Source organism: Pseudophryne corroboree, chromosome 4 (assembly GCF_028390025.1).
Source record: "Pseudophryne corroboree isolate aPseCor3 chromosome 4, aPseCor3.hap2, whole genome shotgun sequence".
NCBI lineage: Eukaryota > Metazoa > Chordata > Amphibia > Anura > Myobatrachidae > Pseudophryne > Pseudophryne corroboree.
Genome location: NC_086447.1, coordinates 725,595,888 through 725,615,105, shown reverse-complemented (window position 1 = coordinate 725,615,105; position 19,218 = coordinate 725,595,888). Strand labels below are relative to the sequence as shown.

Here is a 19,218-nt window from a genome sequence, read left to right as displayed (position 1 = left end):
AGAACACTTTTAGGAATGTGTGGGTATTGCCGTAATTGGATCCCAGGGTTTTCCATTTTAGCGTTACCTTTGCAGGAAATGGTCTCCTCAAACAAACCTGATCGGATTTCGCATACAGACGAGTCTGAGGCAGCATTTGAGAGACTTAAACAGTGCCTAACGCAGGCACCAGCATTAGGTATGCCGGACTATGGGAAACCCTTTGAACTATACGGAACAGAAAGTGCTGGTTGCGCGGCAGGCGTACTAACCCAAAAGCACGGTGATGCCAGCAGGCCAGTAGCATATTACAGCGCTCAGCTAGACACGGTAGCGCGATCCCTCCCCACATGCTTGCGAAGCGTTGCTGCGATAGCATTGCTAGTAACGAAAAGCGAAGACGTCGTGCTAGGTCACAACCTCACAATTCATACACCGCATGCAGTGTCAGCCTTGTTAAATTCTGCCCAAACCAGGCACGTCTCATCAGCGCGGTTTACAAGATGGGAATTGGCACTAATGGCCCCCGTAAACATCACCATAAGGAGATGCAGTGCATTAAATCCTGCAACATATCTCCCAAGTGTGTCTGGACAGACCCAAAGGGTGGAGGATGAGAGTACTGGGGAAGGAGGATTTAATACAAAGGAAGACACTCATGATTGTATAGAATATTTGACCCAAAATTTTACCGCAAGGCCTGACATCAGTGACAACCCACTGAAAGATGCAGAACTTACGTTCTACACGGACGGTAGTTGTCATAGACAGTCAGACTCGGGAGACTTGTGTACTGGATACGCAGTCGTAGATGACCAAGGCACCATAGAAGCGGAACCGCTAGGCCCACCTCACTCAGCCCAGGTTGCTGAACTGGTCGCCCTAACCAGAGCATGTGAATTGGCTAAGGGCAAATCAGCCAATATCTACACCGATTCTAGATACGCATTCGGGGTAGTCCATGATTTCGGAGCCCTATGGCGCCTCCGAAATTTCATGACGGCAGCTGGTACACCGGTAGCGCATGCAGCTCACATAAAAAGGCTTCTAACAGCGATACAGGAACCCGACAGAGTGGCTGTTATCAAATGTAAAGCACATACATATAGCCAAGACCCAGTATCGCTTGGTAACAGCCGAGCAGACGAAGCAGCTAAGTTAGCAGCCGCTACCCCCAGACAGACAGACACCACACAACTGATGGTATTTAATACCATCAACACACAGAAGTTGTGTGAGATGCAAAATTTGTGTTCCACACAGGAAAAGGCAGTCTGGAGGGCAAAGGGATATGGCCAGGAGTCCTCAGGACTCTGGACGGATGGACATGGTAAACCAGTGGCCCCCAGAGCATATCTTCCGTGTTTGGCTGAAGCAGCTCACGGGCTGACTCATCTAGGCAAGGAAGGGATGTGCAAGTTGGTAAGAGCATATTGGTGCGCCCCAGGATTCTCCTCTCATGCGAGTAAAAGAGCCATGTCATGCCTTACCTGTTTGAGAAAGAGAATATTGGAAAGGCAATACCTACAGAACCATCCCATATCCCACCTGCCGGCGGCCCTTTCCAGGTAATACAGATTGACTTCATTCAATTACCCCCTTGTCGAAATTTGAAATATGTACTTGTTTGTATAGATGTTTTCTCAAATTGGGTCGAAGCATTTCCGGCGGCCACAAATACCGCTATGTTTACTGCTAAGAAAATTGTGCAGGAATTTGTATGTAGATATGGTATCCCTAGAATTATCGAAAGTGATAGGGGTACCCATTTTACAGGTGATGTCTTTCAAGGAATGTGTAAATTGATGGGAATTGATAGCAAGCTGCATACTCCATACCGTCCACAGGCGAGTGCGAAAGTGGAAAGAGTGAACAGCACTATTAAAAATAAACTGAGTAAAGTGATGGCAGAGACAGGATTGACATGGCCAGAAGCTTTACCCATTGTACTGTACAGCATCAGAACCACTCCCAGGTCCCCTCTTAATCTGTCTCCCTTTGAAATCTTGTTTGGTCGACAACCGCATGTTATGATTAACCCTCAGGATGATTTGAAGTGTAACAATGAAGTAACTGTAAAATACTTGATTAACATGAGTAAACAGTTGAGGAATCAAAATGATAATCTGAAGTTAGTGATTCCTGATTTACCAGATAGTAATTGTCATGACATTGAACCTGGGGATTATGTAATGATACGGAATTTTCTACGCTCAGGTTGCCTTATTGACAGATGGGAAGGACCATACCAGGTCTTATTGACTAGCACTACAGCATTGAAGGTTGCTGAGAGAGAGACTTGGGTTCATTCGTCCCACTGTAAAAAGGTCGTTGATCCAGAGAAGTCCTGTGATAAGGAACAGACGGTAGAGGTTGTATCACTAGAGTGTCTGTTCCAGGAGGACTGAGGCGGCACCTGAGCATTGAAAATCACAAGACCAAAAGCAGTTGTCGATCCCCTATTCCCTTTTATTGTTTTTCTCCAATTTCCCATCCCATCTCCCTCAATTATTTTTTTCCCCCTCTCATTTTTCTTCGTCTCCTCCTATAAGATGGACTTGCCCCAAGAGACTGTGATCCGGATTTTCCTGTTGACCATGATGTTGACCAGAGCAGTCTGTTCCGGCGAGAGTACCATGGAGGTCGAGAGAGGTTCTGGAATGGGTTCTGATGATAAAGATGGAGGCGTAGTTTTCCGAGAACAACATAATCAACAAGCAAAGGCGAGTATCAGAAAACGATCCGATAGCATTGACCATAGAAGGAATTGTGATGGATTGTTAGCTGAAGAAAACTGTATCTGTAGGCTCTGTAACAATGTCATTGAGGATGGGTGCATTAAGAAATGCCAATCCAGTTTTAATATCCATATGGACCGGCATCCATTGAGTGACTATCACTCCTTAGTGGGTAATGTGTTAAACAAAACAGATTGTTGGGTATGCTCTCAAGTACCTCAGGGTCATAGCAAATCAGGGCTAGTACCATTTCCTTTAACGATAGAGGAGGTACTTGAGTTAAATGGTGGGAGACCGGTGGACCGGAGGTTTAATATCTCCAGCCCTCCTAGTTTGAAGCTCCACCAATACCATGTGGATAGGTCCCTATTATGTTTCAACATCTCCAATCCCCGAAAACCGGGAAATTGGGAAGTGTCATGGAGTAACCACACCATGACCTTTTCGCATAGAGCAGATAGAATGCCTACAGATACAGAGCTTGTACGCCACATAGCCAGTAGAGGAAAATCTTTCCGGTATAGGTATACCTTAGGAAATAGGATTACTAAAGTTGGAGAGGTATCACCAGGATACTGTGCACATATCGTACAACCTGATACGTGTACTAAACAGATGGAAGAATTAGGGTTAGGAGATTTCACATGGAAGGTGTGTAATATGGTTATGTCCTACTCCGTCCCATATGTTCTCCCCGATGATGCATATTTCATATGCGGGAGAAAGGCGTACAAGTGGCTTGCCCCAAACTCTGAAGGATTGTGTTATATTGGAAAAGTACTGCCTGAAGTAATGACTGTATCACATGACAAAATGAAAGACATACACCGTGGTGCCCAAGCTCCTTATACTCACACCCATTACGAGCACGTTGTTAAAAGGCACCTGATAGAGAAGACAGAGCATCCGGCCTCTGATCTGATAAGTGAATCCACCGGGATTCAATTCTTAATCGCGTTAGATTTCACCCGCACCGCTAGAGGAGTGCTGAATTATAAATACATATCGGCGCTCGCAAATTTGTTAGATAATATCACTGAAATGTATGATGACACGTTTAGGTATACTGGAAGAGAACTTCAGGCTTACAAAACAGAACTGGTACAGCATAGAATGGTTCTCAATTACCTCACAGCAGTGACAGGCGGATATTGTGTCACACTGGCAACACAATACGGCGTGAAATGTTGCACATATATTACGAATAGCACCGAGGACCCGGTCGAGGTCATAGACCAGAAGATGGACGATATTCTCCAATTGAAGTGGGAATTTCGCAGGAGACACAATCTCACTCTTGCTGCTGTAGGTAATGAGCTGACTGGTTGGGTGTCATGGTTGAACCCGCGAAATTGGTTTTCTGGTTTAGGAGACTGGGCTCAAGGAGTCATAATGGATGTTGGGAAGTTTCTCCTATGTATCTTAGGTGTTGTCATATCGATTGGATTGATATTTAGATGCGGTCAGGCTTTAATGAAGTGCAATCATCGTACTAGGGTAATGAGTTTAAGGAGTGAGGAAACTGTAATTAACCTGGACTTGATTTATGACCCAAATGTAGAAACAATGATGTGATGAAAATGCGATTTCTACGGTCCGTTTCTTTCACCTGTTTTTCCGTTTTCTCCAAGGTAACAAGACCCACTTGGACGAGGAATTTGATGAGCCGATATACAGACAACAGAGGGATTAAAGAAGAAGTTTGACAACCTGATACACAGATTTTTGATGAACTATGCCATGGATCCCCAGTTTCCCTAGAAATTTTAAAATTACGCTAGCCCAACACTTTTGTAAATCTATGGACATTGACAGCTTTTGCTCGCACCTTATGGGCAAAAGCACAAAGAAGACTGCATTCAACAGACACCAAACAAGACCTCAATCGACGACTGTACATTTACCTGACATAGAATACCACCGCATTTACCGTAATTATGTCTTTTCTTCATTTCTACAACCCTCAGGTAATGACACACATAGTCGATAGGGAATACAGGCACAGATATCAGCAATCACATATCTCCCCCATTCATGTATCATCAACTAAAATGTGCTCCCCCATTTTGTTACAACCAAAGCCGAAAAGAGCTCGGTAAAGTTTGACAGCCCATCCACAGACCCGTACCACGGGATAAGAAGGAATTCACATGTATACTTCGCAATACCTCGAAGCTTGATTTAAAACACGTACGGCACGATGATACATGACCCCCAAGCACGGATTCATACACACATGCTTCTGCTATCTCACTAGGTCATACCCTTTTCCTACCATCTCCTCTCCTCCCTTACCCAACCATGTAAATGTATTAACCCCTAACATATATTTTTCTCTTTTTGAAATGTTTTCAGGAAGTGGCAGTTATTGTTGACTGCCAAAGGGTGGACTGTCAAAGTCAGAAAAATATCTCTATGCACACTACCATATTTGCACCTCACACAGGTCCGTGCTGCGCATGCGTACGCTCTCCCGTGCGTACGCATACTCACAGTCGCGGGCACCCGCAGGCGCACGGTATGCGTATTTACGGTAGAGTTTATGTGATCGTAGCGTGCGACTCAATCGTTACATATTTTCAGTAATAATGTATTTTGTAGATCATGGTCCCTTTGATAGATTCTGAAAGTTTAGTTAACATAGCATGTTCCTGAACAGAGAGATCCCTCTTTGTATTGTACGAAGGGTCTAACAGGGGTCATACAGTGGTGTTTGGTACCCATCGGAAGAGTATTTAAATAGCAATATTCCGGTGTTGGTTTGGAGCAGATTAATCGCTCGTGCGAATAGTTATGGACATAAGAAGTTTATGTCCATTTACTATTATTTGTTCTTATTTAGTCATGCGGCGGGAAACTCAGTATCCCACCCACCTGAACAGTTGGAAACAGTCACAACCCACCTGTATGAATCAACCTATGACCTTTTGTTATAGTGCGAAGTCGAATTCCTGTGTCCAATGAACAATAAGATTGTAGGGACCATTGAATTGCATTGTGTGTGGGGCATAAATAGGCAGGCCGACCATATCCAGTTCACTCTCTTCAACGGTTCTCATTGCTGATAATCGGGAGCTGGATATCGAGGCGCATGCGATCGTTTCCCCTTGTGCGTAAGTGTTTCTCCGCAACTATATTGATCTTCTTGTTATTGTGGGCCAATCTCTCTCAATTTCTCTCTCTCTCTCTCCTTCTCTTTCTCACTCATTTTCCCTTAAATTGTATTGTATTGTATTTCCTGTGTAGTTATCTGGTTAGGTAGTCTATGTTATATTGTAGTGTATGACTTGTATTGTGTTTAACTCTTTTGCAAGTATAGCATTCATAATATATATTTTAGGCGTTGGACCCTGAGCACGGTATCTGTGTGTTTCTTATAGTATTAAGTATTCTCAGAGCGTCGGTGACGCTCAAACAGCTTTTAAGGTAATAAGGTTATACTGTGTTGCATTTACTCTCTAACATTACACTAAGGTTTTACTGCACAATACACTGTTTATGGTTTAGATACAAAGGTTTAATATAGTGAGCGTCAGCTCCGCTGGTGATCCCCTCGTGGTCCCGAGCGTTCGCTACAGCGAATCATTACTTTAGTTAACAGCCAATAACGTGCCTGCCTGTGATCTCTTGGCCGTGAGTGAACGTGACGCTTGAGCGTCTCGATCACGGCAAAGCGATTGTTACGCAACTAGCGTACCCTTACGGTACTTCATACATAAATAGCGTACAGTGTTCTTAGACCTCATAAAGGGTATTATATACGATAAATGTTTAGCTTTATCAATACCCAGGGTTCTGAAAAGGGTAAAGCGGGAACGAGTGTGTGCCATTCTAATCGCACCAGATTGGCCCCGCAGGAGTTGGTACTCCGACCTGCAGGGGTTACTTGCGGAAGATCCTTGGAGGTTACCTCAGAGAGAGGACCTGCTATCTCAGGGACCGTTCCTACACCCCGACCTGAACAGGCTGCGTTTGATGGCGTGGCTATTGAAACCCGGATCTTAAGAAACAGAGGGATCCCACGAACGGCCATTCCTACAATGATTGCCGCTAGGAAGCCGGTCACAGCCAGGCACTACTACAGGATTTGGAGACGGTACATGGCCTGGTGTCAGGAACGGGGATGGAATTCAACGAACTTCCATTTATCTCGACTTCTACTTTTCCTTCAGGCCGGTCTAGAGGGAGGGCTCAGGCTGGGCTCTCTGAAGGTTCAGATTTCAGCTCTCTCCATCCTTTTTCAACAGCGGTTAGCATCCTTGCCAGAGATTCAAACCTTTTTACAGGGGGTTCTGAGGATTCAACCCCCTTTTCGTCCTCCCACGGCACCATGGGACTTAGGTTTGGTGTTAGAATATTTGAAGTCACCGACTTTTAAGCCGTTGACAAGAACAGACCTGAAATATCTCTCTTGGAAGGTCACGTTATTACTTGCCTTGGCTTCGGCTAGGCGGGTTTCTGAGTTGGGAGCCTTATCCTGTAAGAGTCCTTTCTTAGTTTTTCATGAGGATAGGGCGGAACTCCGTACAAGAGCAGACTTCCTTCCGAAGGTGGTTTCGGGGTTTCACGTAAACCAGCCAATAGTGGTCCCATCTTTCCAGGGTCTCACAGATGGGGACGTGTCATTGGATGTTGTCCGAGCTTTAAGGGTATACGTACAGGTTACGTCGTCTTTCAGAAAGTCGGACCATTTGTTTGTTCTGTATGATGGGCCAAGGAAGGGTTGGCCGGCATCTAAGCAGACTTTGTCCAGATGGATTAGACTTGCCATTCGGCAAGCTTATATTTCCTGTGGCAAACAGGTTCCGGTTCAGACGGGTGCTCATACTACCCGATCAGTGGGTGCCTCGTGGGCGACTGCCAGGGGTGCTTCCACTACTCAACTTTGCAGAGCGGCAACGTGGTCTTCAGCCCACACGTTCGCGAAATTTTACAAGTTTGATACTTTTGCGTCCGGAGAATCTAAGTTCGGACGTTTAGTTTTGCAGGCCACCGACAGCACTCCCTCCCTGGGGGAAAACTTTGGGACGTCCCCTACTGTATAGGACTCCAGTGTCCCCTAGTGGATGAAAGAGAAAAGAGGATTTTGGTACTTACCGATAAATCCATTTCTCTGAATCCTCTAGGGGACACTGGATGCCCGCCTCGGTGCTGTCAACCTGCTGTGTTCAAAGTTCTTGTTTAAACAGTTCGTGCAAACAGCGTTAGTTATTCGGTTAAGAGTTCTTGGTCGCTGTTTGATATGTTGTACGGTTCGGTTCCTCGCCATGGGCTATAGTGTCATGTCCTATTCTCTCAGTCAAATTTTTCAAACTGAGGGAGGAGGGATGTGAAGGGGGAGGAGCCGGCTGTGCAGACAATGCTAATTTAAGATTGTGCCACACCTCCGGTTCAAGGCTTCACACCCCTACTGTATAGGACTCCAGTGTCCCCTAGAGGATTCAGAGAAATGGATTTATCGGTAAGTACCAAAATCCTCTTATTTCCTCCTGTTTTCTGCTACGGAGAGGGACCAGACAGGGATGCCCCCTCTCTCCTACCCTGTTTGCTTTAGCAGTGGAGCCACTGGCTTGTCTTATTCGTCATAATAATGCCTTATCTGGGTTTGTTATGGGTCCGAGAGTAGACAAAATAGTGCTATACGCAGATGACATATAGTTGTTTGTATCCGACTATGCTGAAACCATGCCTTTAATATTGAATATTATTAATGAATTTAGTAAATGTTCTGGGTTGTTAATCAACTGGGACAAATCCCGCATAATGCCGTTTAGGGGCCATGTCCTGGGGATCCTCTTATATCTCTGCCACTTCAGTGGGTGGATGTATTTAAGTACTTGGGTATTTGGATATCTAATGATCCTACTCGCTAGATGTCTCTTAATGTACAACCGCAATTAGATTATTTAAAATCCGGAATACCTGTTTGAGGGAAGATTCCGCTTACGGTCAAAGAGCGGATTAGCCATATTAAAATTATGGCACAGCCTAAACTGCTATATGCACTGGAGCATTGCCCGATATATATTTCCCAAGCAATATTTAGATGAATAGACTGTATACTATCCTTGATTATTTTGTCCAGTAAACTGGTGAGGATTAAACTGGGTACTTTGACCCGCACAATGGACTCAGGGGGTATGGCATTGCCTTTCTTTAAACTTTACTATTGCGCTACGCAGTTAACCCATATCTCGGAATGGATTAAGACTGGGCTTAACCTCCCCACTTAGCTCATCTCTACCATGACCCCAGGGCTTACACCTTTGAACCGTTTATAGGCAGGCAATATTGGTCTGATAAAGATGCCATTATTTAAACAAGCAATACTGGTCTGGAAACAGGCCAATGCTCTTCTGCGGATGGAGGGATGGGACCCGGATACCCCGCTGGATGGCACAGGTGGTTTTAAGGAACTGATGGGGATGCAGCTGCGTGAGATCTGGAGCAGATGTGGAATTACCTCTGTTGGGCACCTATACTCGGGAACCATATTTAAAACATTCTCACAGTTACAGGTAGATTATCCATTTCCACATACCTATTTTTTCCCGCTATCTACAGTTGGGACATGCCTGTAATGCTCCATTCCCTAATAACTCTATTAATTTACAGCAGTCCCCAGTTAAACAATCACTGCTGTCATTGGGTGGCTCTCATCTTGTTTCCCAGATTTATTCCAGTCTGCTTGCAGCCTGTCATAGGGATGATTTGCCACACCTCTGACTCCAGTGGGAGGCTGACTTGGGTCCTTTCTCATAAGACACCTGGATGCTGCTCTGAATGGTCCCCGTATTTCCTCCACTTCTACCAGGTTCCAGCAAATCCAACTGTTTATACTAAATAGAGTTTACCTGACACCTGAGTGCCTATTTAAATAGGAGGCAGGGAGGATTCTAGATGTCCTAAGTGTCATTCATTGGAAGGTACATTTTGGCATTTACTGTGGTCATGTTCCGTGGTTAGCTTGTTTTGGACTAAAATCATATGGATTATTGCATCCACTGGTGTTCCTCTGGTTGCGTGTACCCCGTCGGTGTGCCTGCTAGCTTATTTTTATGATGGATGATATTCTTGATTAAAACTACTCAAAGGTATATTATCAACTTATGCACGCTGGTTAAAGTTTGTATAGCCAGGTCATGGCTGTCCTCCACTGGTCCTAGGACTGAAGCATGGTTGTCTTTGACAAACGAGGTAGTTAAGCATGAAAAGTATGTGTATATATCCAGACAAGTGGAGACTAAATATCACAAAATCTGGGATAGATGGTTAGACTTGCCTTTCATGCACCACCATGAGGATTAGATCTGTCTCTGTTGTTGGATATGTGTGGTGTTTAGAGTAATTTTTATTTGAAGTATGAAGTGATGACTTTGTAATATGTCTGTGCATGTATTCCCAATGATTGTACTTGCATTACAAAATGACCAAGACTTCTTGATATGGTTTTTCTTTTATTGAAAAATTGTTATACTATTTTAATATATGCAGTGACCTTACAATGTATACTGGGTATTACAGTTAAGTTGTATGTTTAAAAAAATGCAAAACTCAATAAAAATTATTACATTTAAAAAAAAAAAAATCTACAAAATGAAGAGAGAGTTGCTGATAAGGTGTTAAGACCAGGGGGTAAATTTACTAAGATGGGAGTTCTATTTAAGATGGGATGTTGCCCATAGCAACCAATCAGATTCCAGGTATTATCTTCTAGAAGGTGCTAGTTAAATGAGAAGTAGAATCTGATTGGTTGCTATGGGCAACATCCCATCCTAAATAGAACTCCCATCTTAGTAAATTTACCCCCAGGTGTGCATCTACCTAGAAAACAGGTCACTGTGCTGAACCTGGTCCATTTCATTGTTCAAAATTAAAAAAGAAGTGATCTTCATAGATCATCATGAAATTATGTCCCTAACTCAGTCCACCAGTTGTGAGTCTCGAGTGCATTGCGCCAGGTGGAGCACAAATACAGGCTCACATTTTATTGTCAGTGACAATTGTAAGTTTTGAGATGGCTAATGAAAAACGTTCCTGTATATATTGAAAGAATGCAGAGTCCTGTAAAAATACATTGTCAGGAGACTTGTTTTATTCTTGTGTTATAGAAGGCACCTTGGCTTCAGGCTAAAAGGCATGCATTGCCTACATAATTCCGCCAACTAAACAACGGTTTCTTATTTGCAGCGGCAATGCATGACCGTAATTTCTCCATTTGTAAAAATGTATATGGTGTGTTGTTGTTTTTTTTTTTTTTTTAAGTATTTCTAATTTTACATGGGTCATCTACTAAGTTTCTTTGATTGATTGAAACTGCAGCATTGGTAACTTTTTGAAAACCAAAAAGTGTAGTCCTTTACAACCATTACAATGCATTTACTTGAAAGACTATAATCAAAAATAGCATTATTTTTTTTTACTCTGTGATCTTCAATTACATTTATGTAAAAGTCAGCACATTTGCCATTACCCTACCGGGCCATATTAAGTTCTGCCTTTCTGTTTTTTAGGGTATTGAAAAATATGTTATAGAGGATACAGAGGAAGCCAAAGCAAATAAGAAACGGTATCAGAGACCCCTCCACATTATTGAAGGGCCCCTCATGAATGGCATGAAAGTGGTTGGAGAATTGTTTGGTACTGGGAAGATGTTTTTACCACAGGTACTACAGACCTAGAACCTACTTATTCTGGTAGGAACCTATTCATATTCTGGTAGGGCCTCTCTTGGGCAACCACTTACCAAGAGTGAAAAATTGTAGACGACGTCCACCACATGGAGTAATAGACGATCCATTATTTGTACAGTATATAGCTTATCCTATTACCATCTAATGCTGAAGAGAATACATTAATTCACTTGGGATTGACATGTATTGGGCTTGACTTCAATTAATTTTAATTGCTCAATGACAAATTCCTGGCTACATCTACTTCTCATTTTAACTTTTTGATAACTACTTATGGTTAAAGGTGATCAAGTCTGCTCGAGTTATGAAAAAGTCAGTAGGATACCTTATTCCCTTCATGGAGAAAGAAAGAGAAGAGATGAGAGCATTAACAGGAAGTGTGGAAGAAGATGTGAGTACCAGTTTTACTCTCCATTTTTTATTTCTCTTGCGGGGTACACTGTGTTGCACAGGGAATATGTCGGGGTGTAGAGTTGGATCTTGACCCGAGGCACCAAGAGGCTAAAGCTTTGACTGTTCCCAGGATGCATTGCATGGTCTCCTCTATAACCCTGCCTCCGGACACTGGAGCTCAGTTTGTAAGTTGGTGCTTGCAGAGCAGGTCACGTAACGGGTGGCTGCGCTAGGCAGCCCTGAAAAGAGCTTTTGTTACAATATTCTTCAAGGGCTGCAGCACTTTTATGTCCTAGTGACATACTGTGCTGCGGCTCCAACACCTCCCCAGCAGCGCCGCATACTCCCGCTGGCCGAGTTCCTGGGTACTTGCGGCGGAGGCGCTCCAGTTACCAGGCACACGCTGCTGGCGCTCTCCTGGATCTCGTGGCTGCTTCTTTGGGAGGAGGAAAGAGGGTCCCCCAGATAGGACCTGCTGAAATTGCGTTCTGGTCGCGGTCTTAGGAGACAGACTGCAACACTGGCATGGACACTGTGTTAGAGCAGGGACCCCACTATATCCACCAGGGCAGGGAGCATAGGTCGGATTTCACGAAAATCCTTTTAACAAGGCTCCACAGTACCCAGAGATTTGGGCGCCATCTTTTCACAAGTAGCTGCGGCTGATCTCCGGGACTGCAGGGCAATGTCTCCTCTGTAAATCCGCCTGTTTACTCAGCCCTGTGCATTTACAGTCACTTAAGTATTCTACATGTCATTTTAGACAGTGTTAGTTAAGAACAAGTGTACTTCTACCTGAATATTCAGTACAAGTATTCTGAGATATACATCCAGTATCTGACTGTGCATTGTTCTATCTATCTATCTATCTATCTATCTATCTATCTATCTATCTATCTATCTATCTATCTATCTATCTATCTATCTATCTATCTATCTATCTATCTACGTCATTTTACTAGTTCAGTGCAGTTTTATTGTTTGTCTGAAATAATTTCTGGATTGTAACTGTGACATATACCCCTTTCAGACTGACAAAAATTTCCCGGGTTACTGCACATGAACGCTCATCAACCCGGGAAATTGCTCAGTGTGAAAGGGTACAGGAACAATATCCCAGGTCTCGACCAGGGTTGAATCCGGAATCGTCACAGGATGCAGTGTAGTGTGAATGGGCCCTACCCGGTATTCAGTACCCGGGACTGTTAAAAGGCCTCTCATTGGAGCTTCCCCAGGCTCAGAAAAGATGATGTCATCATCCAGAGCCCGGGGAAGTGTCCAGGAAGCGGAGGAGACAGTCATGGCGACCTGGACAGATGAGGAGGTAAAAGAGCTGCTCAGCATAAGGGGTGAAGAGGAGATTAAAAAACACATCACAGGCACAGTGAAGGATGCAGTCGTTTATAAAAATATTGCAAAGCTGCTTGAAGCAAGAGGCATTATACGTACACAACAGCAATTGTAAATAAAATGAAGACTCTAAAGAAGCAGTTCTTGAAGGTGCATGACAACAACCGTAAAAAGAAGGGCTGGCCAGAAAAATTTCCATTTCTAATGACATACATATGCATTTGCAGGGATTTCCCGGGATCAGTGTGAATGGGGCTGTCCCGGGTCGATCCCAGCTCTAAGTGCAGTCTGAAAGGGGTCAATGCCGGGATGCGTCCCGGAACACATTCCCGGGTGTGACCCGGCTCTGTCAGTCTGAAAGGTGTATGAGTGTGCCTGTAGCTGCCGTGTGGATTTCACTCCTCGTGTATCACACCTATTGCTGTCACTGTATTCTGTACCCTGGGGGGCTAGGTGCGTCAGGGTCTCCTATATAGTGCTACACAGTATATACTATTTAGTGTGTTTTACTGTGTATTTCAGTCACCTTATACCACTTTAATTCTCTGTGTGCTTTATTTACTGTCACATAAATCGGGGTTGCAGGTATTTTATTTGTCTGGCTATATTGTACTGTTACGCTCTACGGCTACATTCACTATAATGTCTGCCACACAGAGCGGGAAATTCGTGGACGTTTCTGCATCATGCAGTTCTTGAACCAAGGATTTACCTGAGGGAGAAGTTTTAGCTAATGGTTTGTATATTGGGTGCCATACATCTCCCAGTCAGCCCGCAGCCCTGTAGCCAATCAGGAGCCACAGCATTCTCAAGTATGCTGAATACGCTTGTGACACATCTTACGCCTCCTTTGTGACCTCCTGTGCCATTACAGCCACATATTGTCCCTGTAGTTAATCTGCCCTGGGCGGACACTCGGTCTATCCAGATACAACAATGAAATCAATCTTTGGTTAGACAAAAATCTACCCACGTCCCTCTGGGGTCAAAGGGTCATCTAAGTGGGCCGCTTCCTCCTCACAATCCACTAATATTTCAGATAATTCTTTTGATGAGAATGGGGAATATACTGATTCGTCAGACACTGATTCACTTGCTTCTGACGAGGAACCTACAACTTAGGTTGATGTTCCTGACCTAGTGGAGGCTATTAAGCTGATTCTACAAATTGATGATGAGGTAGATCCCACTACTGCGTCTAAGAAACCTGATAAGTTCAAACGTCAGAAGGTTGCTAAAGTGGTCTTCGCACATTCTGATCATTTAATAGACATACGTCAGGAACCCTGGTTTTCTCCAGGTAAAGAAACTCTCCCTGTCTAAGAAGATGCTAGCTGGTTATCCTATCCCTGCGGAGTTGAGCAACAAGTGGGAAAATCCACCGCCTGTGGACTTTCGTGTAACTCGTCTTGTGGTGTCATCTACTCTGCCTGTCACCACTGTCATCTCACTGAAGGAACCGACGGATAAGCGTGTGGAGGGATGCCTGAAGTCTATTTACTCCCTTACAGGGGCTGTACATAGACCCACTATAGCAGCCTCCTGGGCCGCAAAAGGAATTGAAGCATGGGGTCAGGCATTAGAGGAAGAGCTACCTCAGGATATTTCTGACACTGCCAAACAATATCTGTCTCATATTGCCATCGCCTCCCACTATATTCAGGAGGTGTCCTCTGAGGCAGGTGTAATGGCGGCCAAGGCGTCCACTACGTCTATATTGGCTCGCCGAATTATGTGGTTGAGGTCCTGGAAGGTGGACCTGGACTCCAAAAAGACCTTGAAGGTGCTTCCCTTTAAGGGAGACATCCTATTTGGGGAAGATCTGAATAAGATTGTGACTGACTTGGCGACTGCTAAGATTGCGTTTCTCCCAAGTACTGATCCTTCTGCACCGAAGGCAAAGAGTACCACTTTTCGTTCCTTTCGACCTCCAGGGAAAGCAAAGGGTCAGGCGTACCCAAGACAGGCTCGTGCTTCCAAAACCACTAAGCCCAAACCTAAGCAATCCTGGGCCTCCCGTCAGCCTACTTCCAAACAAGACAAGCCTGCTGCATGATGGCACGGGCCTCCCCGTGGGGGACCCCAGGGTGGGAGGCCAACTTCTGCAGTTCACTCCGGCCTGGTTAAAGACCACTTCGGATGCCTGGGTGCGGAAAGCTGTGTCTCACAGGTACGCAGTCTGTTTCAAGAGACGTCCCCCTCGCCAGTTCTGCACGACGGTTATTCCTTCGGATCCGTTGAAAGCGCAAGCTATACACCTGGTTGTGCGATCCCTCCTGGACACAGGAGTGGTAGTGCCGGTACCTCTGTCCCAGAGAGGCAGGGGATACTATTCGACCCTGTTTCTAGTCCCGAAACCCAATGGGTCCTTCCGGCCTATACTCCACCTCAAATCATTGAACAAATTTGTGAGGATGTCCAAATTCCGTATGGAAACTCTGCGCTCTTTTATACTGGCCATGGAACCTGAAGACTATATGATATCCCTGGACATACAGGATGCTTACCTGCATATACCTATTGCCATATCGCATCAGCAATATCTGCGGTTTGCCATTGGCAACCTACATTATCAATTCATTAACAATACATTATCAATATGGGAGGAGGGGCGCCCAAGATGGCTGCCTCACCTTTTGTATGCTCCTGATCATCTCCATAAAACAGCTTAAATTCACCACAACTGACCTATGAATCATCATAAATATCCAAGGACTTACCTTTAACTTGTACTACTCTACGCGGGCATCTCATCAAAACCAACGGATTGCATTCCTGCGCTGAGATACACACTGGATTGAATCCTGGACTGAATCCTCTGCAAACCTCCACTGAGAAATCCTTCAGTTTAGCAGCTGCTGCACTCTGCATTGGACATTGCCCAGATAAGGTACTGTGGATTACAACCTATCTTTGGCTACATCTAGCCCCTCACTTAGACATCATCCACCTCTGTTCTCTGAGCAACTAATAACTGACTTATTGCATTAATCTACTAATATCAGTATATTCAGGCTCTGAATTGCTGAAGGCTCACTGTTTCAACTCAGGATCCATTTCCCAGGACATGTTATCACTTCCCCCCACACACAAGAAACCTACTTCAAAGGCCTCTCACACTGAGACTTTTCACACCTACACAGTAGGAATTGGCTTCTAACACCTTCCCAAAAGTCTGCCTATGCTAGGATAATTGATTAAATCAGCAGCTATTTTATTTATCACTTGCTTCAAATATACCCAATAGGTTATAGCAATAACTTTGTTCATAAACCCATTAGAATTTTGGATCAAATACCGATTGGGGGAAAACAAAACACAAAAAGGAAGAAAAAAAAAACAAAAACAAAAAAACACTGCTTTCTCTCCCTCTCTCATCATCATATGCAGCTCAAACTCATAGTAATCTGTCATTGATGACCAAATGTATACATATTGCTCCAGCTTCATTCTTTCACTCCGCCCACCACGTTCTGCAGTTCCTATCACACCATCACAGGCTTCTATTCTCCAATCCCTTGGCATTTTAAAAAGAAAACACAGGCGCATTCGTGGGAAGCGAGCAGGCAGGAAACTTATTTCCCCCGGTAACCATCTACGTCCTTTGCCCACCTGCTCACCCCCATACACAAAGAACAATCAAATAGAAGTAATACCCAAAAGACGGCCCTATGTTTGGAAGGACAGAACTGTCAACTCTCGCTTTGTGACCCCCATACCCAGAGCTCCTGCACTTAACATAAAGAAAACTGAAGGCCCTCTGGTATGCCCAATCAGGTCAGTCCTTTGTAATGCCAGATCTATAAGAAACAAGACTGCAACAATTGCTGACCTTATTGAATCTGCAGATCTAGCCTGTATTACAGAGACCTGGCTAGACGAAAATGCAGCACCTATATTGGAGGCTGCGGTACCAACAAACTACTCTGTCATCCACAACCCAAGACTGGACCGCAGGGGTGGCGGGGTGGCTATCTGCTTCAAAAAAGAACTTAAACTTAGGGTCCACCCTATTGAAATTACTCGCTCATTTGAGTGCATTGCTGCCCAGAGTTCGACAGGATTAGGTTTCAGAGTACTTCTCATCTACCGGCCACCTGGAGATGGAAAGATATTTCTACAAGAAATTGCAGACACTGTTGCTTGCCTGGTTCTGGAACATCAAAGATGGCTCATCCTCGGGGATTTCAATGCATGGGTGGTTGATGAGCTCTCACGCCTTGGCCAAGACCTCCTGTGCACAATGAATGGTCTGGGCTTCACACAGATAATTCCCTCTGCCACACATAAAAGTGGTCACACTCTTGATCTTGTCTTTCAGATTGGATTAGAAGTCACTGACCTAAAAATAAACCCAGTCATCTGGTCAGACCACTACTCCCTCTGGTTCTCAGTTGCAACCCCTCAAATAAGATCTCTGCCCGTGGAGTTGACCAGGTACCGTCCAAGGAGGGGTATGACTCCCCAGGCTCTTGCAGCAAATATGGATCTCTCTGCTATACTGGGTGCCTGTGAAGATCCCTGTTCCCTAGTCCGTTATTATAATAGGGATGTTAAGGCTGCAATTGATATTATCGCCCCTGTGCGTATAAGACCTCGTAAACCACATCGTCAAGCTCCATGGTACGACAACAGTGTTAGTGAGCTCAAGAAAAGGGGGCGTAGACTGGAAAGACGATGGAGGGAAGACTAACCTAGTGGATGACAAAATAAAACTAATAAAGCATAACGAAGAATATCAATCGTCAATCACTCGCAAGAAATCACAGTTCCTGTCAAATGAGATCACAGCAGCAAACAATAGGCCAGCTCAACTTTTCCGCACAGTGGAGATGCTTTGCAAGCCAGCATGCCTGCAGACTGATGAGACCCTTTCCCAAGCAAGATGCAACGAGTTTGCAAACTTCTTTGCAGATAAAATATCCACCATCCGGGCTGGAATATCCACAGTGCCATCAAAGGAGAGCCAAACTACAAAGCCTGCCAATATAAGCTACCTGCCTTCATGGACCAGCTTTGACCCAGTGGATGTAAAGGACACTGCTGAAATTGCTCGGATTTTGCGTCCCACCACCTGTGGCCTGGACCCAGCCTCAACCAAGCTTCTAATAGGTTGTACGGATATAATCGGTTCTGTCTTTGCAAAAATTGTTCAATGCTCTTTGCAGACAGGCATTTTTCCTGGACCCCTAAAGGAAGCAATTGTTAGACCACTTCTTAAAAAACCTAATTTAGATCCCGACTGCATGTCCAACTACAGACCGGTATCAAACCTTCCTTTCCTAGGAAAGGTTATTGAGAAAGTGGTTGCAAATCAACTGGAAACTCGCCTGACAACCCATGATATTTATGATCCATTTCAATCAGGATTCAGGAGAAGACATAGCACTGAAACAGCCCTGGTGTGTGTGTTAAATGATCTTCTGATGGCAAAAGACAGAGGTGACTGTTCAATATTAATCCTTCTGGATCTCTCGGCAGCATTTGATACCGTGGACCACGGGCTTCTGATTGAGCGACTGATACACTTCTGTGGTCTGGATGGCACAGTCCTAAACTGGTTCAAATCATTTCTCACAGGCAGGTCACAGAGAGTATCATCTGGATTATACTCATCACCACCAGTGCCATTGCCATGTGGTGTCCCACAAGGTTCTATACTATCCCCCATGCTTTTTGCAGTATACATGCTCCCATTGGGCGAAATAATCAGGCGCCATGGCCTGGTCTACCACTGCTATGCAGATGATACACAACTGTACTTGTCCTTTGCTCCGGGCACTGATAACCCAGTAGCAACCCTGAATGGCTGTCTAGCTGAACTACAGGAGTGGATGAGCGCCAGTTGGCTGCGACTGAACCCGGATAAAACAGAGGTCCTTATAATACGACCGCAACATCAAAGGACAAGACTGCAGCATAGCCAACCAACTGGACTTACACTCGGGGATTCAGAATTACAGACCAGTGATCATGTGCGGAATCTTGGCGTTGTCCTGGATGATGGCTTGACACTTAAACATCAGATATCAGCCACAATCAAATCCTCATTCTTTCACCTGAGG

The 19,218-nt window shown here is 44.6% G+C and overlaps 1 protein-coding gene across 1 annotated transcript in view; it reads left to right on the top strand.

The window, feature by feature from the left end:
- The window catches only part of MTR (5-methyltetrahydrofolate-homocysteine methyltransferase), a 224,570-nt gene that overhangs the window by 115,371 nt on the left and 89,981 nt on the right, over positions 1–19,218 (top strand). Inside the window, exons 20-21 of the mRNA XM_063918059.1 lie at positions 11,231–11,383; positions 11,694–11,801. Of these exons, the coding sequence (XP_063774129.1) occupies positions 11,231–11,383; positions 11,694–11,801 (261 nt within the window). The remainder of the gene's footprint in view (positions 1–11,230; positions 11,384–11,693; positions 11,802–19,218) is intronic.